Source organism: Mycteria americana, chromosome 4 (genome assembly GCF_035582795.1).
Source record: "Mycteria americana isolate JAX WOST 10 ecotype Jacksonville Zoo and Gardens chromosome 4, USCA_MyAme_1.0, whole genome shotgun sequence".
In the NCBI taxonomy this organism is placed as follows: Eukaryota; Metazoa; Chordata; class Aves; order Ciconiiformes; family Ciconiidae; genus Mycteria; species Mycteria americana.
This window is the reverse complement of record NC_134368.1, coordinates 75,663,100-75,683,951: the sequence shown is the minus strand read 5'-3', so window position 1 is coordinate 75,683,951 and position 20,852 is coordinate 75,663,100. Positions and strand designations below refer to the sequence as shown.

Genomic DNA, 20,852 nt, shown 5'->3' with positions numbered 1-20,852 from the left:
ACTAACATCAGGGGTCCAAACACTTGCTGAAGGGCAATAAATAATACCTGTTCTGCTAATACATTACAGACAACTGAGTAGTAGGGTCCAAAGTCACATATTTTAGGTACAGAACTACCAAAGCCATATGTTGTACCAGATCTTTGCATCTCATGCCTTACCACCTGTGCTGTAAATGCTATATGCTAAGAGTGGCAGAAGAGGCGAATCTGTGCAAACTTTAGTAAGTTGCCTCATACTCCTTTCCAAAGAGATCCTGCCAATGCAAAATCTAGTCTGCTAACAAAAGATTAACTTAAAAGCTGCATGGGAGGATGTAAGCTTCTGCTCTATTTTACATATTTCAAAATAATTGCAAAACAACAAGCCTCCTAATATCATCCCAGACAGAGGGGAAAAAAAGCCCCAACTGTAGAAACACAGATGAAAAGCTGGTACCATCTGAATCTGCCTCCCAAATAACATTTACAGCAAAACAGATCATTATAAGAGCATGGGAGAATCTACCATTCATTCTGACGCAACATGGGAAATTACCTGTGGGGTCGACTGTGCCCTTTAGGCATAACCTTGTGTAGAGAGTGGTGAACTACAGTCCCCAGGGGAGCCACCCTGCCAAAGGGTGCCCTTGGGAGCATACGCTTGTTTTTCCAGGCCTTTGTGAGGACTATCAACTAGCTCCCACTATAAGCTCTGCTAAACATGTGTGATGAGGAATTAACTTTGCCAAAGCCTATCTTGTTCCCCCCTGTTTTCATTAGGGTACTTCAGTGTTTCTAGGGAATAAAAGCTACAGCTGTGATGCACTAGGATGAACTTCTGGTTACACAGAGCAGCCAAGGCACAGGCAGTTCCTCACATCTGCTCCTCACTCTCACATACACATATATGGACATGCAAGTACTTGCTTTAAAATGTGTTATCCTAGAGTTAGGACAGAGCTCAGTATCTTCTGCACCTGCATAGCACTGAAGGTACAGCTCCCATCAGGCTCCCTTTGCAGTGGATGTCTTCAGGGCCACACAATGGCTGCTGCTCTGAGCATGTCCTGAACAGCAGTATTTATCAAGAAAGCACTCTTTTTAAAAATAAATAATAATAAAAAAATAATCCCTTCATTAAACTCCTCAATCTGACCATTCTTTGAATGAAGTCTCAATACAACAGAGTTACTGCATTAAAAGGTAAAACACAGCCAAAACAAACAGAAATAGTACTCTGGGAAGAAGTGTTTGCAAGGCAGCTTGAAACATATATAAGTATACTAGCTCACTGGTAAAACACAGACACACCTTCATGAAAAGTGAAGCTGGTTCAGGCTCCACATTTAGGGAGACACACATACAAGTGTTTCTTTTTTAAAAAAATACATACATATGTAGCTTTACATGCAGTTTCACAGGTGTGTATGTGTATACATAGACATATACTTGTGCATGTAACAGATCATGTCCCTTAAATACTTAAGAACCAAAGTGGCATAAGAATCATAGGAACGAAGGAATGAGAAGTGCTGCAAGGAACAAAACCCACAAAAATCTCTTGCACCTTGCACTTCAGAAACTGAGACTCCCACGGATTAGGAGGGAATTTTGGCTCACTGTGGAAAATCGCATGCCTGTTCTAGCTGAGGAAAAACTTCATAATCATTTTACTTCAAAGAATAACCTTTACTATGAAGAGCCAAATGCAAATGGACATGGTATAGCAACCTTGTTATTTCCTTGAAGTACTAACACTGTTAAGCAAAACTGCTAACTTTTAAATTATGTCGTCTCAATTTCACCTTCTCAGTATCATTTGGACCACTTCACACTTGGTGGAATACCTGGAGAAGCCTCTTAAAAACAAAACAAAATGCTCTTTTAGGTTTAGGCCTTGTAAAAACATAAACACGAGCAGCTTTATCATTAAACTTTTAAGACGCAGAGCTCTCCCCAAGCAATGTTTCACCAAGCAGTAAGAAACAGTGGGGATTCTTTAAGTAGTTTTCTAAAATAATTGATTTTTGCATTCAGACATTCCAGTATAGCTGCATGGTGCTAGGTATTGACCTTTGATTCTGAAAAAAGCTTTTTTTGGGGGGAGGATTTTTTGTAACATCTATCACTACTGCACCATCAATGCACCTTTGGAAGCACACATTGGCAGAGTACACCAAAGATTTAAAACACATTGTTTTCATGGTACCCTCATGGTACCCTTCGGTTCTCCTCATCTCAAAGTTATCCTCCTACAAAAACTTTACTCTTTTTTTTTTCCATAATGTAGCTAGGAGCAGATACTGAACCCTGATCTGGACACATGCAAGAGATGCTCAATACAGACTGTTTAAAAAGAGAAAGGAACACCAGTACGTGGCATACACAGTATTTATTCACCAACTTATGTTTTTCCTTCAGCATTCGTTTTCTTTCCTCCCCATCCTCCTTGAGACCCAGCACAGCACTTCAGCTGTGTTTTGTGAAAGAGAAAGCTAACCCGTTGCAAGCTCCATACACATGAAACAAACTGACCAGACTTTCTAAAAATGTGACCAGGTTCCTGAAAGGACAATCTTGTGTGTGTACTGTGTTTTCAACAGCGAAGTGCTGAAGCACAAAAACAACCAGCAAAATCTGTTCACAATACAAGTCTTAAAACACCCATTGCAGGATAAGCAGCCCTTTAAGAAGACAGCTACAAATATATTCCACTCCATTATGCTTAAACATACCCTTTTAAAAGCCATTCATTTATAGGTGTGATTGATAATAGCTGAAGAAAGAGCCATATTGCTGTTGGGAAGAACACAAGTGTAAAAATCTGGACAAAAAGGTGTAGTTTCACATGCATCAAAGCACTTGTCAGCTCCTGCAAAAGAAAAAGAAGAGAGGAAGTTGCAGTCATAACAGCTGAAGTAAGATCACGTTTGTGCTTTTAAAACTAGGATCATCTTTATAATACAAAGAGAGTGCATGTCAAAAAGGCACCTTTAGGGATCACCTGATCTCCTCTTTAATAATGAAGTACATCCAGACAACATAAAAGCTCTGTCTGCTCCTGGGCATTTTTCCAAAAGAATTGTCCACCACTTCAATAATAGTGTAGCTCTCATAACAGTAGCTTTTCAGCAGGCAGCCTTAGCACTTTGTCACTGCTCCAAAACCTGTGTTAACTATGCTGACGGCCTGTTTACTTTATTGACTGCTGATATCAAGAGGAAGGAAAACTTGTAGTGTCCATGTGATTTCAGGTTTCTCTAGTCTAAAGAGAGCCACAAACTGTGATTCTCATTTATATCATGAAAAAGGGATGTTTACATTACAACCAGTCATCATTTGTGGTGGGTTTTTTTTAAGGAAAGACTAACAAACATAAAAAGCAAAGTAAACCGTAGCAGATTTTGATTTTTTTTTTTAATCAACAGATAGGAAATTTATAGAAAAAAAAATTAGGCTGATGAAGAATAGCAAAGAAAGAATACCAAGACCATAACAAGCTAACAACAGCTAACCCATAAAATTCAGAGAAATAAAGTGCAAAACACCGCTGGAGACTAAACAAAATCTTAATTCTAAATAGTGTAAGAGCACTCCAGAGAGGTGATCAAGTATCCTTACGCAATAAACTCTTCAGTTAGCTCTCTGTGTCTCTGTTTCTGTCTTTTTGGGCACTCCAAGGATCTTCTACACAGTTTTGGAGTACAAGGAAAAAACCTTGTACATTTCAGCTCATTTCAACTCTCACAGATCAAGAAGAAAAATTCCTTTTCCTCTCTCTCAAAATAACTAGCACTCTTTTCAAGTAAACAATGCAACAGGAAAAGAACCAATGGCACTTCTATTCAAAACCTAATTTGCTAGGATTCTCCAGCTATCTGACACCCCAGATACATTAAAATATATATATATATGAAAAAGTGCATTTCCACGTACAGTAATGCAGCAGCTGATCTTCAAATGCCACCCTCTCTCAGCTTCAAAACAGTTGAACTTTTATGAAGCACCATCGAATATTGCATTTTTGACCATCCAAATGCATACTGATGTAATTATACATCTGGAAGTACCAGCAATTCAGCACTGTGTCTTTGTTACCTTATTTCGCATAATAAAATTATCTCCCAACTTTGTGTTAGGGGAAAAAAACCTTCCACAAAAAAAATACACAGCCATTCATATCTTGTTCTTCACATTATAGAAAACATGGACTTGAAATGTAATCTTGATCCAGTTTTACCAAGAAAATATAATTACATTCAGTGCTTGGTTAACTGAATGAAAAAACATTGTTTTTAAAATAAAGCAAGCTCTTAAGCAGGCTAGTATTACTCTGCATGAAAAAACAGGCCTTCTACACACATAACCTGTCACAGTACCTATGGCGTTATAAATAGCTTCACTGTAGTACTATTTCATCTTATCTCAAAAAGAAAGCAGAAATAAAACGTCTAGTAGTAGAAACACATCCTGTGCGGGAAGAAAAGATACCTGGAAACACCTACATAAAAGTGTACATTTTAAAAGTAAGTAATACAATTGAGAAAAACCAAAGCAAGTGACTTCTTTTAGCAAAGCTGCTAATTCCTCCTTCTTTCCTGCCAAGTCACCTCCAGCCCAGATTTCCTAGTGGACCAATCTACGAAGGCACCCCCAACTTAGGCACCATCGCACATACAGAAGTGCCCTTTTAATTTAATATTTTTACAACTGGAAAATGCCTTAAAAACAGATAATTTGAAGAAAACTCTGTGATACTTTCAAAAGCAAAATCCAAGACAAAAACTTGGGAAAGACTGGTTAGAGCTTCCAGGGAGCAAGGAAGGCGATTACAACACAGCCAACCTAGCTTATGAAAGAATGCTGTATTAGTGGAACAGGTCTTTGCAGATCTAAATTACCAGTCTTTAAAATGTCTCTAGTGATTGCCTTTTAGAATACCTTAGACTATATCATAAAACAAACGCTGAGGCAAACAGCCTTCACCCTCTTAAGCCATCTACAAGGACTTGTCCCAAAATACATCGGTAACTGTAGTCCTCAAAAAAGCAGAAGTCTCAGAAAAGTTACTGGAAGCTGCTAGTTATGACTCTGGTTTTGTACACCAGGTAGAACAGGTTACTTTGTCTTTCCCAGTATTTCAGATCCTTTAGAGAGCTTATCCTAGCCTCTCGCTGGTCAGTGTGGAGCCCTGTTGCCATCCAACTATGCTTAGATGGTCATAGCTGGACTCCTCTGGGCAAATACCCACACAGAGCGAACAGTGTTTTCAGTGGCTTGCCAAATTCCTCACTGAAATGGATAACTCAAGTACGTGATTTAATTTCTGGGGCCCTGGAGGAGGTATTTGCTTTAAAAGAGCAAGCCATCCAGTCATTGAAAACTGAAAGAGCATTATATTAAGGTGGAATCAAATGTTCTTGTCAGTCCTGGACACAGACTATTTCTATAAATCTAAGAGGACCTCAGTGACCTCTAGATTTGAAAACATAACAAGGCCATGCACAGACAGGCTCTCCTTGAATGCTGCCAATTATTTTGTAAAATGCTTTCTGAATGCATGTTAACAAATTTTTTTGAGCATGCGCTTTCACAGCAAATAAAACCAGAAGTCTAACCTTAAAAGAACATCAGCTATTTCTAATTTTGTCATATTTATCAGACAGCCTCTGTTAACACTTACACAACTTTTTATCATTTCATAAAGCATACCAAACACTAGTTTTGATCTAACTAGTTTCAATATTATCCAAGGTAGAACAGCTGACACACAGGTCAAGAACTAATAAAGACAAAAGCAGAAACAATTTACTTCACAATCCAATAAAAAGATACATTAACTGACTAATAATACCAACTTTAGGTTGTGCCTTAAACAATTAAAACACGCTCCAAAGTATCTTAATAAAATCATGACCTGGCCTCCTGGCGCATTTAAGGATTGCCTTTAACATACATTTTAGAAAGTAATAGCACAAGATACAATGAGTGAAATCTTTTTCTTCCTCTTTATCTTCTATTCCCAAGACAGAAATTCAGAAAAGGCTTAGCTTCTTGAGGGAACATGAAGCTGGATGTACAGCACCAGTCCTAACTGATGTTTCCAAAACGATCTGAGGCCAGCTGCCTGGACATAAAAATCAGCTCCTGTAAAAGCTTCATTTACATCAATATATTGCTTTTAGAACCACAGATGAAAAAAAGTTATGCAAGTTCAAAGTAGGACATGACACATTGCCCAGGAACCTGTCAGTCACATCACCTTAACTGGAAAAAGTTAGGTGTACACTAGCACCGAGAATCTAGTCAAGACTTTTGATAAGGCTACTGATTTCACTCTCACTCACAGCTGCTTTACAAATACAAAGCTTCAAGGATACAAACTAGTGAAAGGGAAAGAAGTTTTACATCTTTTCTGTGCATGCAGAGATTCCTCACCCTGAAAGCAGAAAACTCTACTCCATTAGTACTACTCAGGCTTTGTGTTTCAGGTCCTCTTCTCTGTGGAAGAAAGTGCCTCTCTGCAGCCTATTTCCATTAGGATTAATTACTGTCCCAGGCAAATAGATAACATGGTTCTTCCTGCTTCCCCATAAGACCACAATGCTCTAAATAGCTGCTGCAGAATTTACTAAAGTTATTCACTTCATTTATACTGTGTCCCAGCAGAACTAGAGGCCCTAGTGCCAGAACTGCCAGGACACACAGAAGGAGAAGGCTGCCATCAATTCAAACACCACCTCCATTTGAAACTTTATCACTATAACCATGATAGAGGTATAGAAACTTTTTTTTTGTTGAATGCACACTGTTCATCCAAATCCCAGTTTGCCCAGAAGGTAACTGGACAATATCATGATGATTCTTTTAGGCATTAGTATCATGCAACATATGAATGACATCACCTGTTAGCACAGCCAACAGTGTAAAAGGAATCAAGAAACTAGACTAGCAGAGACATAGAATCATTACGGTTGGAAAAGACCTCTAAGATCATCTAGTCCAACTGTCAACCCAACACCTCCATGCCTACTAAACCATGTCCCAAAGTGCCACGTCTACACGTTTTTTTAACTCCTTCAGGGATGGTGATTCCACCGCCTCTCTGGGCAGCCTGTTCCAATGCTTGATAACCCTTTCAGTAAAGAAATTTTTCCTAATATCCAATCTAAACCTCTCCTGACGCAACTTGAGACCATTTCCTCTCGTCCTATGACTAGTTACTTGGGAGAAGAGATGCAGTTTTTCACTTCAACTAGTTACTAGTCACTTGGGAGAAGAACATGCAATGTTTCACTTCAGCTCTGGCTGCTCTTTCTCTTCTTGGCACGTAGCCACCATTTCCTTTCTCTGTGCCTCCTTTACACATCACTAAGAGGTTCTCCCCTTCATCTCTTCTTACTCCCAGATCGTTCCTCTTTGAAAAATGTGTGACTCACAATCTGAAACAAGTCTCAATGTCTGTGATATGCAGCAGAGTGCAGGCACTTCAAGTCCACCTGTCCACAACTAAATCCTATAGGAAAAGACTGCCAAGACTTTGTGCCTATATATTGGCCTTGCATCTGCAGAGGAACCCTTTTCTGTTCATACTAACTGCTGTCCTGTGCCTACCCAATGGGGTAACTTAAAGCCACCAGATCTTTGCTTGCTTGTATCAATCCTGTAATGACTAGCCTAAACAGTTTTACTTAGAGAGCACATGAGCAGGTGAGATGAAGGAAAGAGGCACAGAGAGCTCACACCTTTTCTTCGTGTCCTACAGAGGCATGGAGACTCCACATAGCCCCTCTCTGCCTAGTTCTCTACAAAGTTCTACCCTAGGATTTGCACAGTTATCTGGCCTGTATCTCAACTGAGCAGTGGGGAAGCCAAGGTGCAGAAGGAGTGGCAGAAGGCAGGTGCTAGTGTGCTTTTGGGTCTCACCCTGATTTGGGTTTGGGACACATCCAGGGTGTAGCTCCAGTCTCAAAATTGTGCTCAGCACTTCCACTTAGTCAAAGCCCTGCAAAGTCAAGCAACCCATCCGCTACGGATGGGTGAAATTTATTCACACTCTCCTTCTCATCACGTTCACTACTTTGTGAAGAATTTTCTGAAATCAAGGAGGGGTTATTCCATAAATGTCTAATATTTATTTTCTCCTGTTAGCCATTCTCCCAGCATCAACAACAACAGTGTAGTAATTAGGTATTCCAATTACATTCAAACCTGATCAAAAGCAACACAAAACTTTATAAGCAAAACAAGAATGAAGCAATGAGAAATTACAGTACCTCAGTTTTTAAGGAGAGTCCACTGTTAAAGAATATAGCTGAAACAGCAATGTAAGTTATGGTAACTTCTGGTTTCAAAGGTCCTAAAAAATATAGACATAGAGAACAAAGTAAACTACAGTCAGAGAGATAATGATATGCATATATCACATAAAAGTAAATGAGAATACTTAGAAAAATACCTGGAGAAAATCTAATCATTACAGTCTCTAATAAAAAGAATGGGGTTTCTATTAAGTTACTGAAAGCATGCTATGCATTTTTAAATAAAAGCAAATCAGTGAGTGGAGAGTGAAGTATGATGTCATACAAATTTGGCTTCCATGATTACAGGTCACTGGGAACTAACGGGTAAATTCTGAAAATGTGAAAACAGGAAGTTTTTCAGGGCTTTCCTCTGCCATCAGAGAATCCCCATAGCGTCAGCAAACTCAAACCATACACTCAAAAATATTAGCTGCTCCCTCCACAGGGCCATCAGTATCGTTCACATATCTACCTCTCACTTCTTCCCCTACAACACATACACCTGTCTGGCTGCCTGCACAGGGGAAACCAAATCATACCTTGCAATTATTTCCTTGGGGCAATACAATTCTGCATTATTCCCCACAACAGGGCTGTGGCAAAATGGTTCATTCCAGCCCTACAATAACACATTTCAGACACACTGCTGCAGTGAGATCAGCAAGGGCAGATGCCTGCACCTCCAAGGGTTCCACTATATTAAAGGCTTACATTTGTATATATTTATATACTTTTTTTCAGGAAGATTAAAATAAAATACTTTTTACACTCCTATAAAAATGATGAATTCTCTTAATACACTTTGCCTTCAGAGGCCACTAAGCGCAAAACATATATACTCATTTTTTCACAAGCATTCAACCAGTTATTATATTAGAAAGAAAATATTAGCAGTCTATTTAGGACCAAAGTAATATTCTAACTCTGCAAGTGACAGTAAGTTGTCATGAGCAAAACTGCAGCAGAAAACAAGCAAGCCTTTACTCAGCACTCCAGAAGAGAAGATCCTTTCTGCTCTCTCGGATGAATGATACATTGATGGTCACACCGGAGCAAGGTCAGTGATCCTTAAATTAGAGGGATTTGATCGTACACTGAGTCTACTCAAATTTGCATCTCAAGTCATTTAAACCCAAATTCTACTCTCAGAGAGGACTCTGTTGATGCAACACTAAAACTGTGTGTGTTAAATACAAAAAATAAACCAAAAAACCTATATGAAGTGTTAGATAAAAATAAGCCAGGAAATGCAGGAGTTAAAGTTGCAACAAAGCACATGGCTAGTTGCAAAATTATGGCATGTTAACTGAATAGGCGGGGGGGGGGGGGGGAAGAAAAATTATATAAATATATATAGGTATACAGAAAACTGTATTTTATAGAGAGAGAGAATTATATAATTTTTCTGTTTTTTTTAGAAGATTAGAGCATATATGTACATGCACATAACACTGGGGAGACAGGCAGTGGGTTAGTTAGTCTGGCTAAGACAAGGGTTCTTACAGGACTCGGTTTTTCTGTTTTAGTTTTTCACTGGGCTACCTGAGCTCCCTTACACAGGAGGAAACCTCTACCACTAGAGCAACCACAAGTTTGTGGAGCTCAGGGAACTCTGGTCAGAACAGATCCCCTTCATCTCTTCTGCAAAAGACTGGTCAGGAAAGCTCTTTTCACAAAGGGACTAAAGAGGCTCATTCATCAAATAGGAAAACACACAAAAAGGGCTTGGCTTATGCCCTGAAGGTGGCAACAGCACAAATCTTTGTTATTTGTGGCACAATGTTCCACTGGTATGGATGCTGGACCATCCATACCATTCAGTAAGGCCCTACAAATTACAGTGCATGGTTTTGTCAGTTGGAAGATGACAAACTAAGGGTTTTGCATATGCTAATATTTCCCACCCCCCACCTCTTTTTCTTCTGGTTTTAAAATGAGCACTGGGATCACGTAGCTTCAGAAGAGAGATACCACTTTGGGGAACATGTGCTCACAAGTTTCAATCAATGCTTACAAGATTTTTCAAGCAAGTTGTCCCAGGAACAATACCACATCAACGCTTGACATATTTTTGCAGTAGGATAATTAAATGGAGTGCTCCATCATAGTGCTTCCATGCAGGAAGTAAACCGAGGAAAAATTATCTCATATTATAGTTAGAAGGACCTCCCACATTGCTGCTAACAATTAGCACAACAATCAAACCAGAAAGGGACAAAACACCTGATACTATCAATTTAAAGTTGTCTCTAAGGTCTGCTGAAGACACAGCATAGATCCTGCAAGAAGCTCCATATGGGTCCTATTCACCTATGCAAAACAGCACACAGATGTTAGAAGGAATCCTTGTACAGCAGGAATTTGCCTACCCTGAACTGCATGAAGTACTGGAGCCTTAGGTGCCACAGCAAGTGTTCAGAGTCATATTTTTTTAAATCAGTTTCTTTTTCTCCCAGAACCTGGGAAAAAAAAGGGGGGGGGGGAACGGGGAGGTCAGGTTGCCTCCTCAGTGAGAAGCTGTCTATCCTCAAGCTTCAGCTCTGTTAAGAAAAAAAAAAAAAAATCTACGCATACAAAAGCACAGCTAGATTCTTTCTCCCCTCCCTAACATGGAATTGCTAAAGGAATTCTGTTCAAGTGTTCTACATCCCTTTTCTTAAATCTTCAGAGATCAATTAGAAAAAGAAATACATAAAATTTAATTTGTTCTTGAAAATTGTGAACATCTGGAACTGAAGTAACAATGAAAACTAACCAGAAAATGCTGCCAGCATTTATACTTAAAGATACGCAGTTTATTTTAACATAACACTGGGTATTTCATCAGCTCTTGTTACAAGAAGCATACAAGATCTCACTGCTTAGAACGAGGTCTTTCCTCCGATTTGTTTACTGTGAGCACTTGACACCATTTTGCAGAATAATTTTCACTGTTTTCCCTCATCTTTCATGAGGAAGTAAGAGGGAACAAGAGAACAATCTTTAAAAATACCAGTGTGTTATTATAAAGTAAAAAAAATCATCTGGCTGAAATACAGCACCTGAGATTTTATTACAATATACATTAAGCTACACCTCTCGAGAAGCTCACAGATGGCAAACATTCATACACTGAACTGCAATGTCCACCTTAAGAGTTCTTGAAGTTATTACTTAGTTTAACAGGAGTATGTTCAAAGTAAGTTGCTATCCAGTTTTCACTACTACTAATGCAAAAAGAGTAGGATATTATTCAAGCAACTGGTACAGTGCCTAGCAAAAATACACACAGGAATACACCTTGAAATATTTCTTGGCTACCTGAGAAACGGTGACTGATTAACAAGCAGAGAAGGCCAGCTGCTGGCGGCGCAGGGACCACAGGAGGGCCCGGCAGACTCGGCTGTGCCCTACACCCCGCAGCTTGCTCTCCTGCACCCCAGGGCAACTCCAGTTTCAAAGTTTCTGAGCGGGTGCCCTGATGGCCGAGGGGCACCCGAGCAAGTCTCAGCGTCCCCGGCAGCAAAGCGACCGGCATCCTCCGCCCGGGGACCCGCGGAAAGGCCCGCAGACTCTCCCCTGCCTCCACACCCCAGCAGCGAGGCGGCCCGCTCTCCGCCCTGCCGCCGGCACCCGGGCCCACGTCGGGCAGCGCCGGGCCCGGCCCGCACGACCGAAACGCGCCGGCTGGCGCGGGGCGGGCAGCGCCGGCCGCCGGGAGTTGACAAAGTACCGCCGGGCCCCCCGACGGCACTCGGGCTCCGGGGCGGCGGCTCCGGGGCCCCGCACCGCCCGCCGAGCTGCCGGGGCAAACCGGCCCCGGCGGGGCAGCGGCCGGACTCACCCCCTTTAACGCCGACGGCGGGCTCCAGCCGCGCCACCGCGATGACCAGCACGATCCCGAGGATGAACCACTCCTTCCGCAGGCGCTCCAGCAGCCCCATGGCGCGCCCCGCCGCTCCCCGCCGCCCGGCCCGGCACGGCGCGGCGCAGCACGGCGCAGCGGCGGGGCGGGGTGCAGCCCGCCCGCCCGCCGGCAGGACCAGCCGGATCCGCTGACAGGAAAAGTCTCACCCACCGCCGCCATCACTACCACGCACCTCCTAATAGACACGCAGCCCCGCGCCGCCGCCCTCCCGACTGCCCGCGGCGCCGGCCCCCCGTCGGCTTCGGCCGCCCCCGCCCCGCGCTGCGTCCCCGCGCCGGGGCGGGGGCGCCGGCGGCCACCGTGGGTCGCGGCGGCGCGGGGTGGGGAGACGGGGAGACGGGGCGGCGGCGACGCCGCCGCCGTTGCTGCCGTCGCCGGGCGGGCCGGGGAGCGCGGCCCCCAGAGCCGGTCCCGGCGGAGGGCGCGGCCCCTGCGGGCGCGGGCCTCGGCGGGCGCGGTGGGGCAGGGGGCGGTGGGGGCGTGCGCGCTGTTTCGGTGCATTACAACGTCTGCGTGACGCCCGGCGTTTGACGCGCGGGAGGGCGGGCGCGAGCTGGCGGTTGCGGCCGTTGGGCGCGCGCAGCGGGCTGGCGGGGGCAGCGCGGGGGGCGCTCCCCGGCGTGCGGGCACCCCCCGCCGCAGGCCGGCCGGGGAAGCGGCGCCGGGGCCTTCCCGTGGCGGCGGTTCGCTGCGAGGGCGGGCGCGGGCCGGGGCCGGCAGGAGGCTGCTGGCAGTGGAAACATTGGCGGTTAACATCCTGGAACGCGTGCTGCGGAAGCGAGGAGCTGCGGACAGGCGGCGAGTGCTGCGTGGCACACGTCTCGCCTGCGTACGCACACGCTTGTCCCGCTACTGCGCCGAGGCGGCGAATGACAGACGGGTTGTTCACGGCCGCCTCGGAGCTCGCCCCGGTGTCGCTTCGTTGCCGTAGGAAGGCGCCTGCCTGCCCGGTCTGAGCCGACCCAAAGGCATCTCCCCTGCCCGCGGGAAAAGAAACACCTATCGCGACCTGCCGACATCTCTGCGGTGTGTCCCGTGCCGCTGTGTGCGAGCGCCTGCCGAGCGAGCCGGCTTCCAAACTGGAGACGATTCCCTGTGCGGAGGTCGGTGGGTCTGTTTCGGTGTTAAATACATCTCCATTAAAACAGTATCATAAAAGCCTCATTCTGGTGCTCGACCTGCGCTTCCCATTTCCTATTCCCCTCTTGTCTCCGCTTCCCCAACGGATTCATTAGCCCAGCCTCTGCCCGGCCACGACCCCCTCGCTCTAAATCACATTAACAAGGAAATGATAAAGTATGAAATGCTCTATCATCACAGCTGCTCACACCGGTACTGCCGCGTTCCGGCAGGTTTCAAACACACAACAGTTCTGCTGTGTGATTTCTAAACGTTTAGGTAAGTTTATATTTCACAGTCTCTGTGGATACATTCGGGCTTCAAAGAATAGCCCTGCCACACGCTTTCTGCTCTCTGCTACCAAGAAAATAAATGTTTATAGCTCAAATCTCAGCTGTGATCTCAGCTACATCGGGAAGCATATATTGCTGTATGTCCTGTGAGGTTCACTTGTGTAAACAAGTACACATCATAGCTGATTTTTTTTTAATATGGAGGGAATGTGCCTTCTCCCACCCACAATGCGATCCACAATGTGCAGTTTAAAATGATTATACATTTCACTGCTTTACTAAAGTTTACTGGAGTACACGCTGGTCCTTGCTCTCTTCCCAGATACAAGTGCCAAATTGCAAAACCTCACTGCATTTGCCTGTGCAACTGCTACAGGTTGACTGTTTTTGGAGAAAATAAATGCGTAACAGCTGTTCTTCTAGAGCAAGCTGTAATTATAACAAGCATAGAATTTGATTACTTGGAGGATTTGATTACTGCACAGGAAGGATAAGATGAATCAACTAAAGATGTAAAGTTAATGTTTATCATATAAACGATATTAAATCTTTTGTGTGGATACTCATTCACAGGTGAGGTGGCCCTAGTTCTATGACATGGTTTTTATCTGCACCGTTCATAGATCAGAGAGCTTAGATCTTTTCCTATGCGGCTCTGAAAGCACACCCGCAAGAGCATAGGCCCTCTGACCTGAACACAGCAGGAGATCTGTTCGTGTCCAGTGTTTCCCAGGTTGCGGTGATGTGAACGCGTACGCAGCCCTGGAGGTCCTAACAGAGATGGGCAGGAGGCTTTGCACCCTCTGCCTGGCAGTTCTGGCCCGGCTGGTTCGTTACATGATGCAGAGGCCTCACTCTGCACCAGCAGGGCTAGAAGGCATAACCAGCTTCAGCACAATTCAGGAAAGTGTTGTTGCCAAGGAAAAGCAAAATGACAATCTATTGAGGCCAGAAGTTAAGCACTCAGAAGTTAGAAGCAGCCAAATTTCATAGTGAATGAAGTTGCTGCAACATCAACTGCTGCAGAAGCTGTAGACGGATGCAAAGAAAGGGCAGGTACAGAGGACGCTCGGTCTGGCGATACAATTCGATCCTGCAGTAAAGATGGCAGTCTCTCCCTGCTTTTGCATCATAGTCTTTACATGGTACTAATCCTGCCCCTCACTCTTTGCAGGTGGATGCTAATTATGGATTTCTAATCTTGCCCACTGCCCAAGTTAATTCTAGTTTCATTTTGCCAACAAGTTTCAGATGTTTGCTCACAGCAGATCTAATTGGCAAAAGTTAGAAACCTCAGGTTCAGTCCTAGGCTCTGGAAGATTCTTCTCATTTTCCTCTACAAAAGGTCACTCCTTGTGCGCTGTCCCAAGTCCATCTCTCCTCTAGAGAAGGATGAGCTATCTCACTGCGTATTAGATTTAGAACAGTTAAGAAATATAAAAAACCCTAATGGTTCACCAATGGCCATCAGATATCACAGAAAAAGTTTAACTTTTGTCTATACTCACTAAAGAAAAAGATGAACTTTAATAAGGCTCTGTTGCTTTGAGGGGATGCTTTGCCTCGAAATTTGTTTCCAAGAGATCTGAAGTTTGTAATAAATGTATGTTGCCAACTGAGTTACAAAATACCTGGATTCATGTGGCTCTAGTCTTCTGTAATCTTTAAGATCGTATGCAGATACTCTAAGCTCTGTATCAAAAGACTTGTACAAAGATATTTCAGCTGGTTTTGTTTAAAAGCTGTTCTTCAGTTATCATGATAAGCACATAGGTCTCTTAGATGCAATAGATTAAATTGTTCCTGCTCTTAAATAAGGGAGCAGTCTGTAAGCCCTGCCCTGCCCCGCCAGCGCAGAACAGGAAGGAAGAAAACACTACAAGTGTATTGTATAACTGGCAGGACTCTCACACGTCCTAAGTGTTTGCAAGACAGCATCACTGTTGCTATAAAGCAATTTGTCATCCATATTGAGGCATTTGGTCAGTATTAGAGAGGGACAATTCAGTGTCTGTCATCCAAAACTATATCCCGCAACATTTCACTTCCCTCATCCGGTTCCCATACAGATAATATACATATCCTAATTAACCACTGTGACTTGACCAGATCCCAGAATGGTCTGGCACCTGTGTACGTGCATTCTCTATTACGTCGTACAAAACCATTTTGGGATATGTTTGGCTGTGGCTTAGACACACTATTGGAACAAGAATTTAGCTTCTCTCTGATTTCACATGACCAAATTTTCATTTTTGTTCAACTGCAAACATACCTCGGGGCTTCCAGATGCTTTCCTGCCTCTAAAGGCCTCATGCTTCCTTTTGCATAATACAAAAGCTTCATGACATGCGTAGCTACCTGACACCAAATCTTCGTTGCTCACAGGTAATCTGTTGAAATCAACAGGACTGTTTATGTAAGCAGCGACCAGTTTTCATGTCTGCAAAGATGCAGAAGTGGACTGGACATTTCTGGGCTTCACGTTATGAACAATCAGTCTTACGTGGTTTGTAACTGATGCCGAGACATTGGCTCCTTGTTGTGCCATATGGAGCCTATTTCTTTTGTGTACCCAGCCTCTTATCTGCACAACATACCTTACTATATAATAACTACACAGTTAAGTTATTTTAGGGAACGTGCTGGGATTTTTAAGTTCTGTAGTAGCAGATGTCATCTGATTATGCATTTAGACAGGAGAGATTTCAATATAAAGGAGAGGGGATCATGAGATAAAGGGAGCTTAAACGAAAGGAAGAGATAGCATTAAATAATTTAACTTGAAAAGAACAAAGATATTCAGAATGAACAAGATAAAGAGAGGTGTTAATTATAAATAGGAAAGTTGAGGAGAAAAAGTGGAAATATATGGGAGACAGTTTACAACACATTTATATTTCTCACAAGCACTTAGTGGCATGATCTCACATTTTCTTAGGCGCTTGAAGAGATTGCTATACTGATCCCATTACCTGGTTTTCCTTATGGATCTGGAGTTCGCAGCTCTTAGTCTGTCCTGGCCCAGGTGCTTATGCTGTTTCAGGATCTTTTGGTTGTTGCTACTGGGTATTATTAAATGCCTGTGAGCGCTTAGGTATTGCCAGCTGCAGGACTTACTACCATTAGCATAATGCAGTAGTAGGAATTATGTACAAGTTCAATTTAGAACAGCACTTAATGGGACTTAAACACATGTATAGGTATGCTTTTCTAAATAGAAGCTATAAGATGATAAAAGGTTTTGTGAATTTTTGGTTTTATTTCTATAATGGTATGATTTTTTTTTCCCCAGAGACTTTAAATGCATAATGCTTTTTTTTTTAACTTGTAATAAAGGGTTCTCATATATTTAGGTATCCAACAAATAAGCAATTTTTCTTTTACTGAAGAGCCCAGTGTGAAATTTTCATGCACTAATCTCAGACATGAGGAAGAAAATTTAAAAGGCAACAAACAGGGCTTTGCTGATTCCTTTCCTAGAACCTGCTTGTTCTTACAAAGAAACAGAACCTGGCTTAGTGTTTCTCCACTCATGATATTCTCTTGCCTTCTCCTCCTAGATCTCCAAGAGACCATATAGACTGGAGAATTTTTCATGTTTTGCACTTTTTCGCAGAAATATGGTTTCCCAGTAGACATCAAGGCTGTAATGCATTCAGAAGGTTGGATTAAAAAAAAAAAAAGGAAAGAAAAACAAAAAGCAATTGGCATAATAAAGCTGTGCTCGAAACAAATTATGGGCTTCTTTCTTTGACTGCAATTTAAAAACATAAGAAAAAAGTGTATTTTTTTAAAACCATGAAAAGCTGTACGTATTATAATCTGAAAAATGAAAGTGAGAACATGAAATAGCTTCTCTGGATGATTTCACAGTGAGCAACAACTGGATTTAACCTGTTAAGACACTTCAGAGGTAACATGGTGATACTTTTATATCTTTTTCTCCTTATGCTTACAAAAATAACCTTCTAATATTACAATAATCATACCAAAACAGCTGAAACATGAGCAGTTTCAGTATAAAAACCTCTGCTGTATTTTTTATAGGGGAATTGTTCCTGGGTGCGTATGTACACGTGTGCAGATGAAAACGTTGTACAACAGTTTCAGAGTCATTAACCACTCATAATGGGAAGAGCATGCAAATCACAGAGAGCAGAAAGAGGAAAGCAATCATCCCAGCTGTGATACCTATCACAAAGGTCAAGTTTGGAAGGAGCAGCCATCGGAGAAATCAGAAATATCTGAACACCTATAGGCTTGAGAAAGAGGCAGTTGCTAGAAGAAGGGTTTGTCTTAAGGTTGCTGAAAGCTGGCTTTTAGAAACTTAAACTTTATCTTCTAGAAGAAAGAATAACAGGGCTTGTCCAAGAGGAAGCACAGCCCATGCTCCAAACTTTGTATTTACTCAGCTGGATGGAAGGTGGGGCCTGATTTCTCTTGTGTCTGTCCCTTTTGATTTTAACATTACCCAAGAACTTAAAGGTTCAGAGAAATGGGGCAAATTCACTAGCTTCCCTGAGGGAGAATGCCAGAGGAATTGTCTTTAGACTTTCTCAGATTTGTCAGTTTGACTTCATCATACTACAGCACCTGTTGCTTCATACATCTTCATACATCTTCATACATCTTTGCAGGTCATTGCTATGTCCTGTCTTCACCACAGGCCAGGACCCAGATCTCCATCAGTCTGGAGAAAAGCCAAGTGCATTCCCCAGACAGAGCTATGATGAACTCTGACCATGGCCAATTTGGTCATTTAGGAGACTACAGTCTCAGGATCAGTGTGATGTGCAGTAGAAAGATGCAACTGTAGACACACTCTTTGCGCTTAGCTTGGCACGTTGACGTCTGTTGACTACTTTGTACATCAAACCACCTTCATAACTTACAGCCTGACCATTCGGTCCTCACCAGCCACCATGGTTTTCCCCTGCAGAATGGAAACCAAGCAGCTTGTTATACATACTAGGGTACAGATTTACAAAGGAAAGTTTTGCCTGCCCTCCCCTCAGTAAACCAACCTTTCCGAAAATGCAAGGAAAGAGGGGAACTTACAGTCATATAACTTGATGGTGCCATCATTTACCTGCACTGAAGTAAATTCCACATTATTTGTCAATCAAGTTATTTGATCCCAGTCTTATCTGGTCTTTTGATTTAAAATGGACTAGGAAGTGCCCCTGCAGGAACATAAGTGCTTCCGTGTGCTGCATAGGTCAGGCCCGAGAGGAAGGTGCATGCTTCCACCCATCCGTATGGCACTAGGCCCCTTTGCAGTGCTGGAATCAGGATATTCTTCTTTTATTCCTTTTTTCTTAAATTGTTGATACCAGGGCAGAATTCAGACACCTTGATCAGACTGCAAGGCTTCTTCGCACCTGGTACTGTGCAAGCATAAACCCAGGCACATTTACACTGCAATCAAGTAACTGTAGTGCATATACACATAACAGACCTCACTTTAATGTAGCCCTCATTAGCACCAGCTGCAGTGATTAATACCACTCGTGATTCAGTACGAATGGGGACCACCAGGCCAAAGCTGTCAGGAGATCCCCACTGGCAGTACTCTGAACTGAGTCAAAATTCAAACTCCTCCTCCACCTCTTGCAAACATCCTCACAAGCCCTCTCCCAGAGAGGCATGAGGACACATTAATAGATGGGGTCTGATATGTCTGATGTTGATCAGGTTCACTTCCGCCTTGCCCCTCGAAGTTTCAGAGTTAAGTGGAAAACATGCAAATAGGAAAGCAGACCCCCCCCCAAAAAAAAAGTGGAGTCAGGGAGATAGGCTATTGGGAAATACACTAGATAATTAGGAAAAAAAAAATATAACCAGAGAGGAAGAGATCCTTTAAAAGCTATTTAATAACAAATCAGCTATTATATCTGTCAATACGGAAAAAATGAGGATGCTGACAACTCTTCATCCCACGATCTGTGGCATTAATAAGTGATGAAGTATTAAAAAAACTGGGACGCTTTGTGCCTAAAACAATATCACATGAGGACAAGGGAATAAAGCTGAACTAAAACAAAGGACATGATTGTGTATTGCTGGCAAATAATGACATAAATGAAAAACAAAAACACAGAAACAAATACACCCCCTCCAGCCATCAAATATAAGGAAAACATGACTGCCTCATGTTTTTTGGCAGTAATCAGATACAAATCATGAAGTCAGCATTGTCTGATGAACATTTTGGATGCAGTTGTTATTCCAGAAGTGTCCAGCCCAAACTGCTTATTTAAACAAAGAGAGGGAGATGGCATTGGGAACTCAGGATTAAAGTGACGCTGAGGTAAGAGTTTTGGGGTGCATACCATCCCAAGGTAAACAGCACCATGACAGACATAGCCTGAAGGGGAAGCCTTTTCTATCCAAGCCTACTGTCATGCCGCTCTCCTTCCACTGTGAATTCGTTTCCCTCCGTACTGCCCCGCTAACCAGGAGGCACGACTTTTGCACCTCTGGCACATTCAGTGCTCCAACACCCACTGCTTGTTTCTTTGGCACAGCCACCACAGTTGCTAAACCCTCTCACTCCTCCCCTCTCTCATGCTCAGCATCTGCCCCACGCCTTTACCAGGACATTGCTGAAGAGCTCTACCCCTGGGACACTCTGCCCTCTCCTTCCTATTCCCAAGGAAAGGAAGAGTTATTCTTTTGTGAACTTGAAATATTCCTACAACATAATCAGGTTTCACAAAGATTTCCAAGCAGCACTGTCCGCTGCCTGCCGTCTATCCAGCTTATACCACACAAGTCATCTTAGGTCGATTTGGTATTGTTCATTTCTCAGGTGTCATCCAATCTCCCCCACTTCATTCCATGTAAGCGACTTTAATGCCAGAGCCTTGTGCTATAGTAAACGAGGGAAGGAACTCATTTTTTTGTAGGTGCAAGTCAGTCAGAAAGCGCAGTAGGGAAGCTAGAAACAAGAAGAGCAGAGATGGGGAGGGATCATCTGGTTATTTTTTTGGAGCAGAACCTAAGGAGACTGTATTAGGTAGGGCCTTACATTTCCTTTAGAGGATGTGCATTAAGCAGCGTTCTGCCCTGATCCCTTTAGGAAGTGGAAGAGTTACGATGGTGCCTTTTCCCTGAGAGCATTTCTAAGCTTTCCTCATAGGAAGCTTTCCTTGTGGTGCGTTCTTAAGTAGATCAAATGTAAAGGAAAATCCCAATTCAGAATTAATTGGCACACATTTTTTCAGGAGCTGGAGGGATTTTGAAT

At 43.0% G+C, this 20,852-nt stretch overlaps 1 protein-coding gene across 15 annotated transcripts in view; it reads right to left on the bottom strand.

Annotated features, from left to right (window-relative positions):
- Nucleotides 1-12,325, bottom strand: part of SLC10A7 (solute carrier family 10 member 7) — a 152,414-nt gene extending 140,089 nt beyond the window's left edge. For 8 of the 15 annotated variants that reach the window (XR_012775626.1, XR_012775625.1, XM_075500973.1 and 5 more), the window contains exons 1-2: nucleotides 12,108-12,325; nucleotides 8,258-8,340 (exon numbers count right to left, since the gene is read on the bottom strand). Coding sequence is in view for 10 of the 15 variants with exons in the window: in XM_075500973.1 (XP_075357088.1) it covers nucleotides 8,258-8,340; nucleotides 12,108-12,207 (183 nt within the window). In the remaining 5 variants the exon portion in view is untranslated. Of the gene's footprint in view, nucleotides 1-2,716; nucleotides 2,854-8,257; nucleotides 8,341-12,107 lie in introns of all 15 variants that reach the window. The other 7 variants (XR_012775622.1, XR_012775623.1, XR_012775624.1 and 4 more) reach the window with 3 other exon arrangements.
- Nucleotides 12,326-20,852: the final 8,527 nt, after the last annotated feature.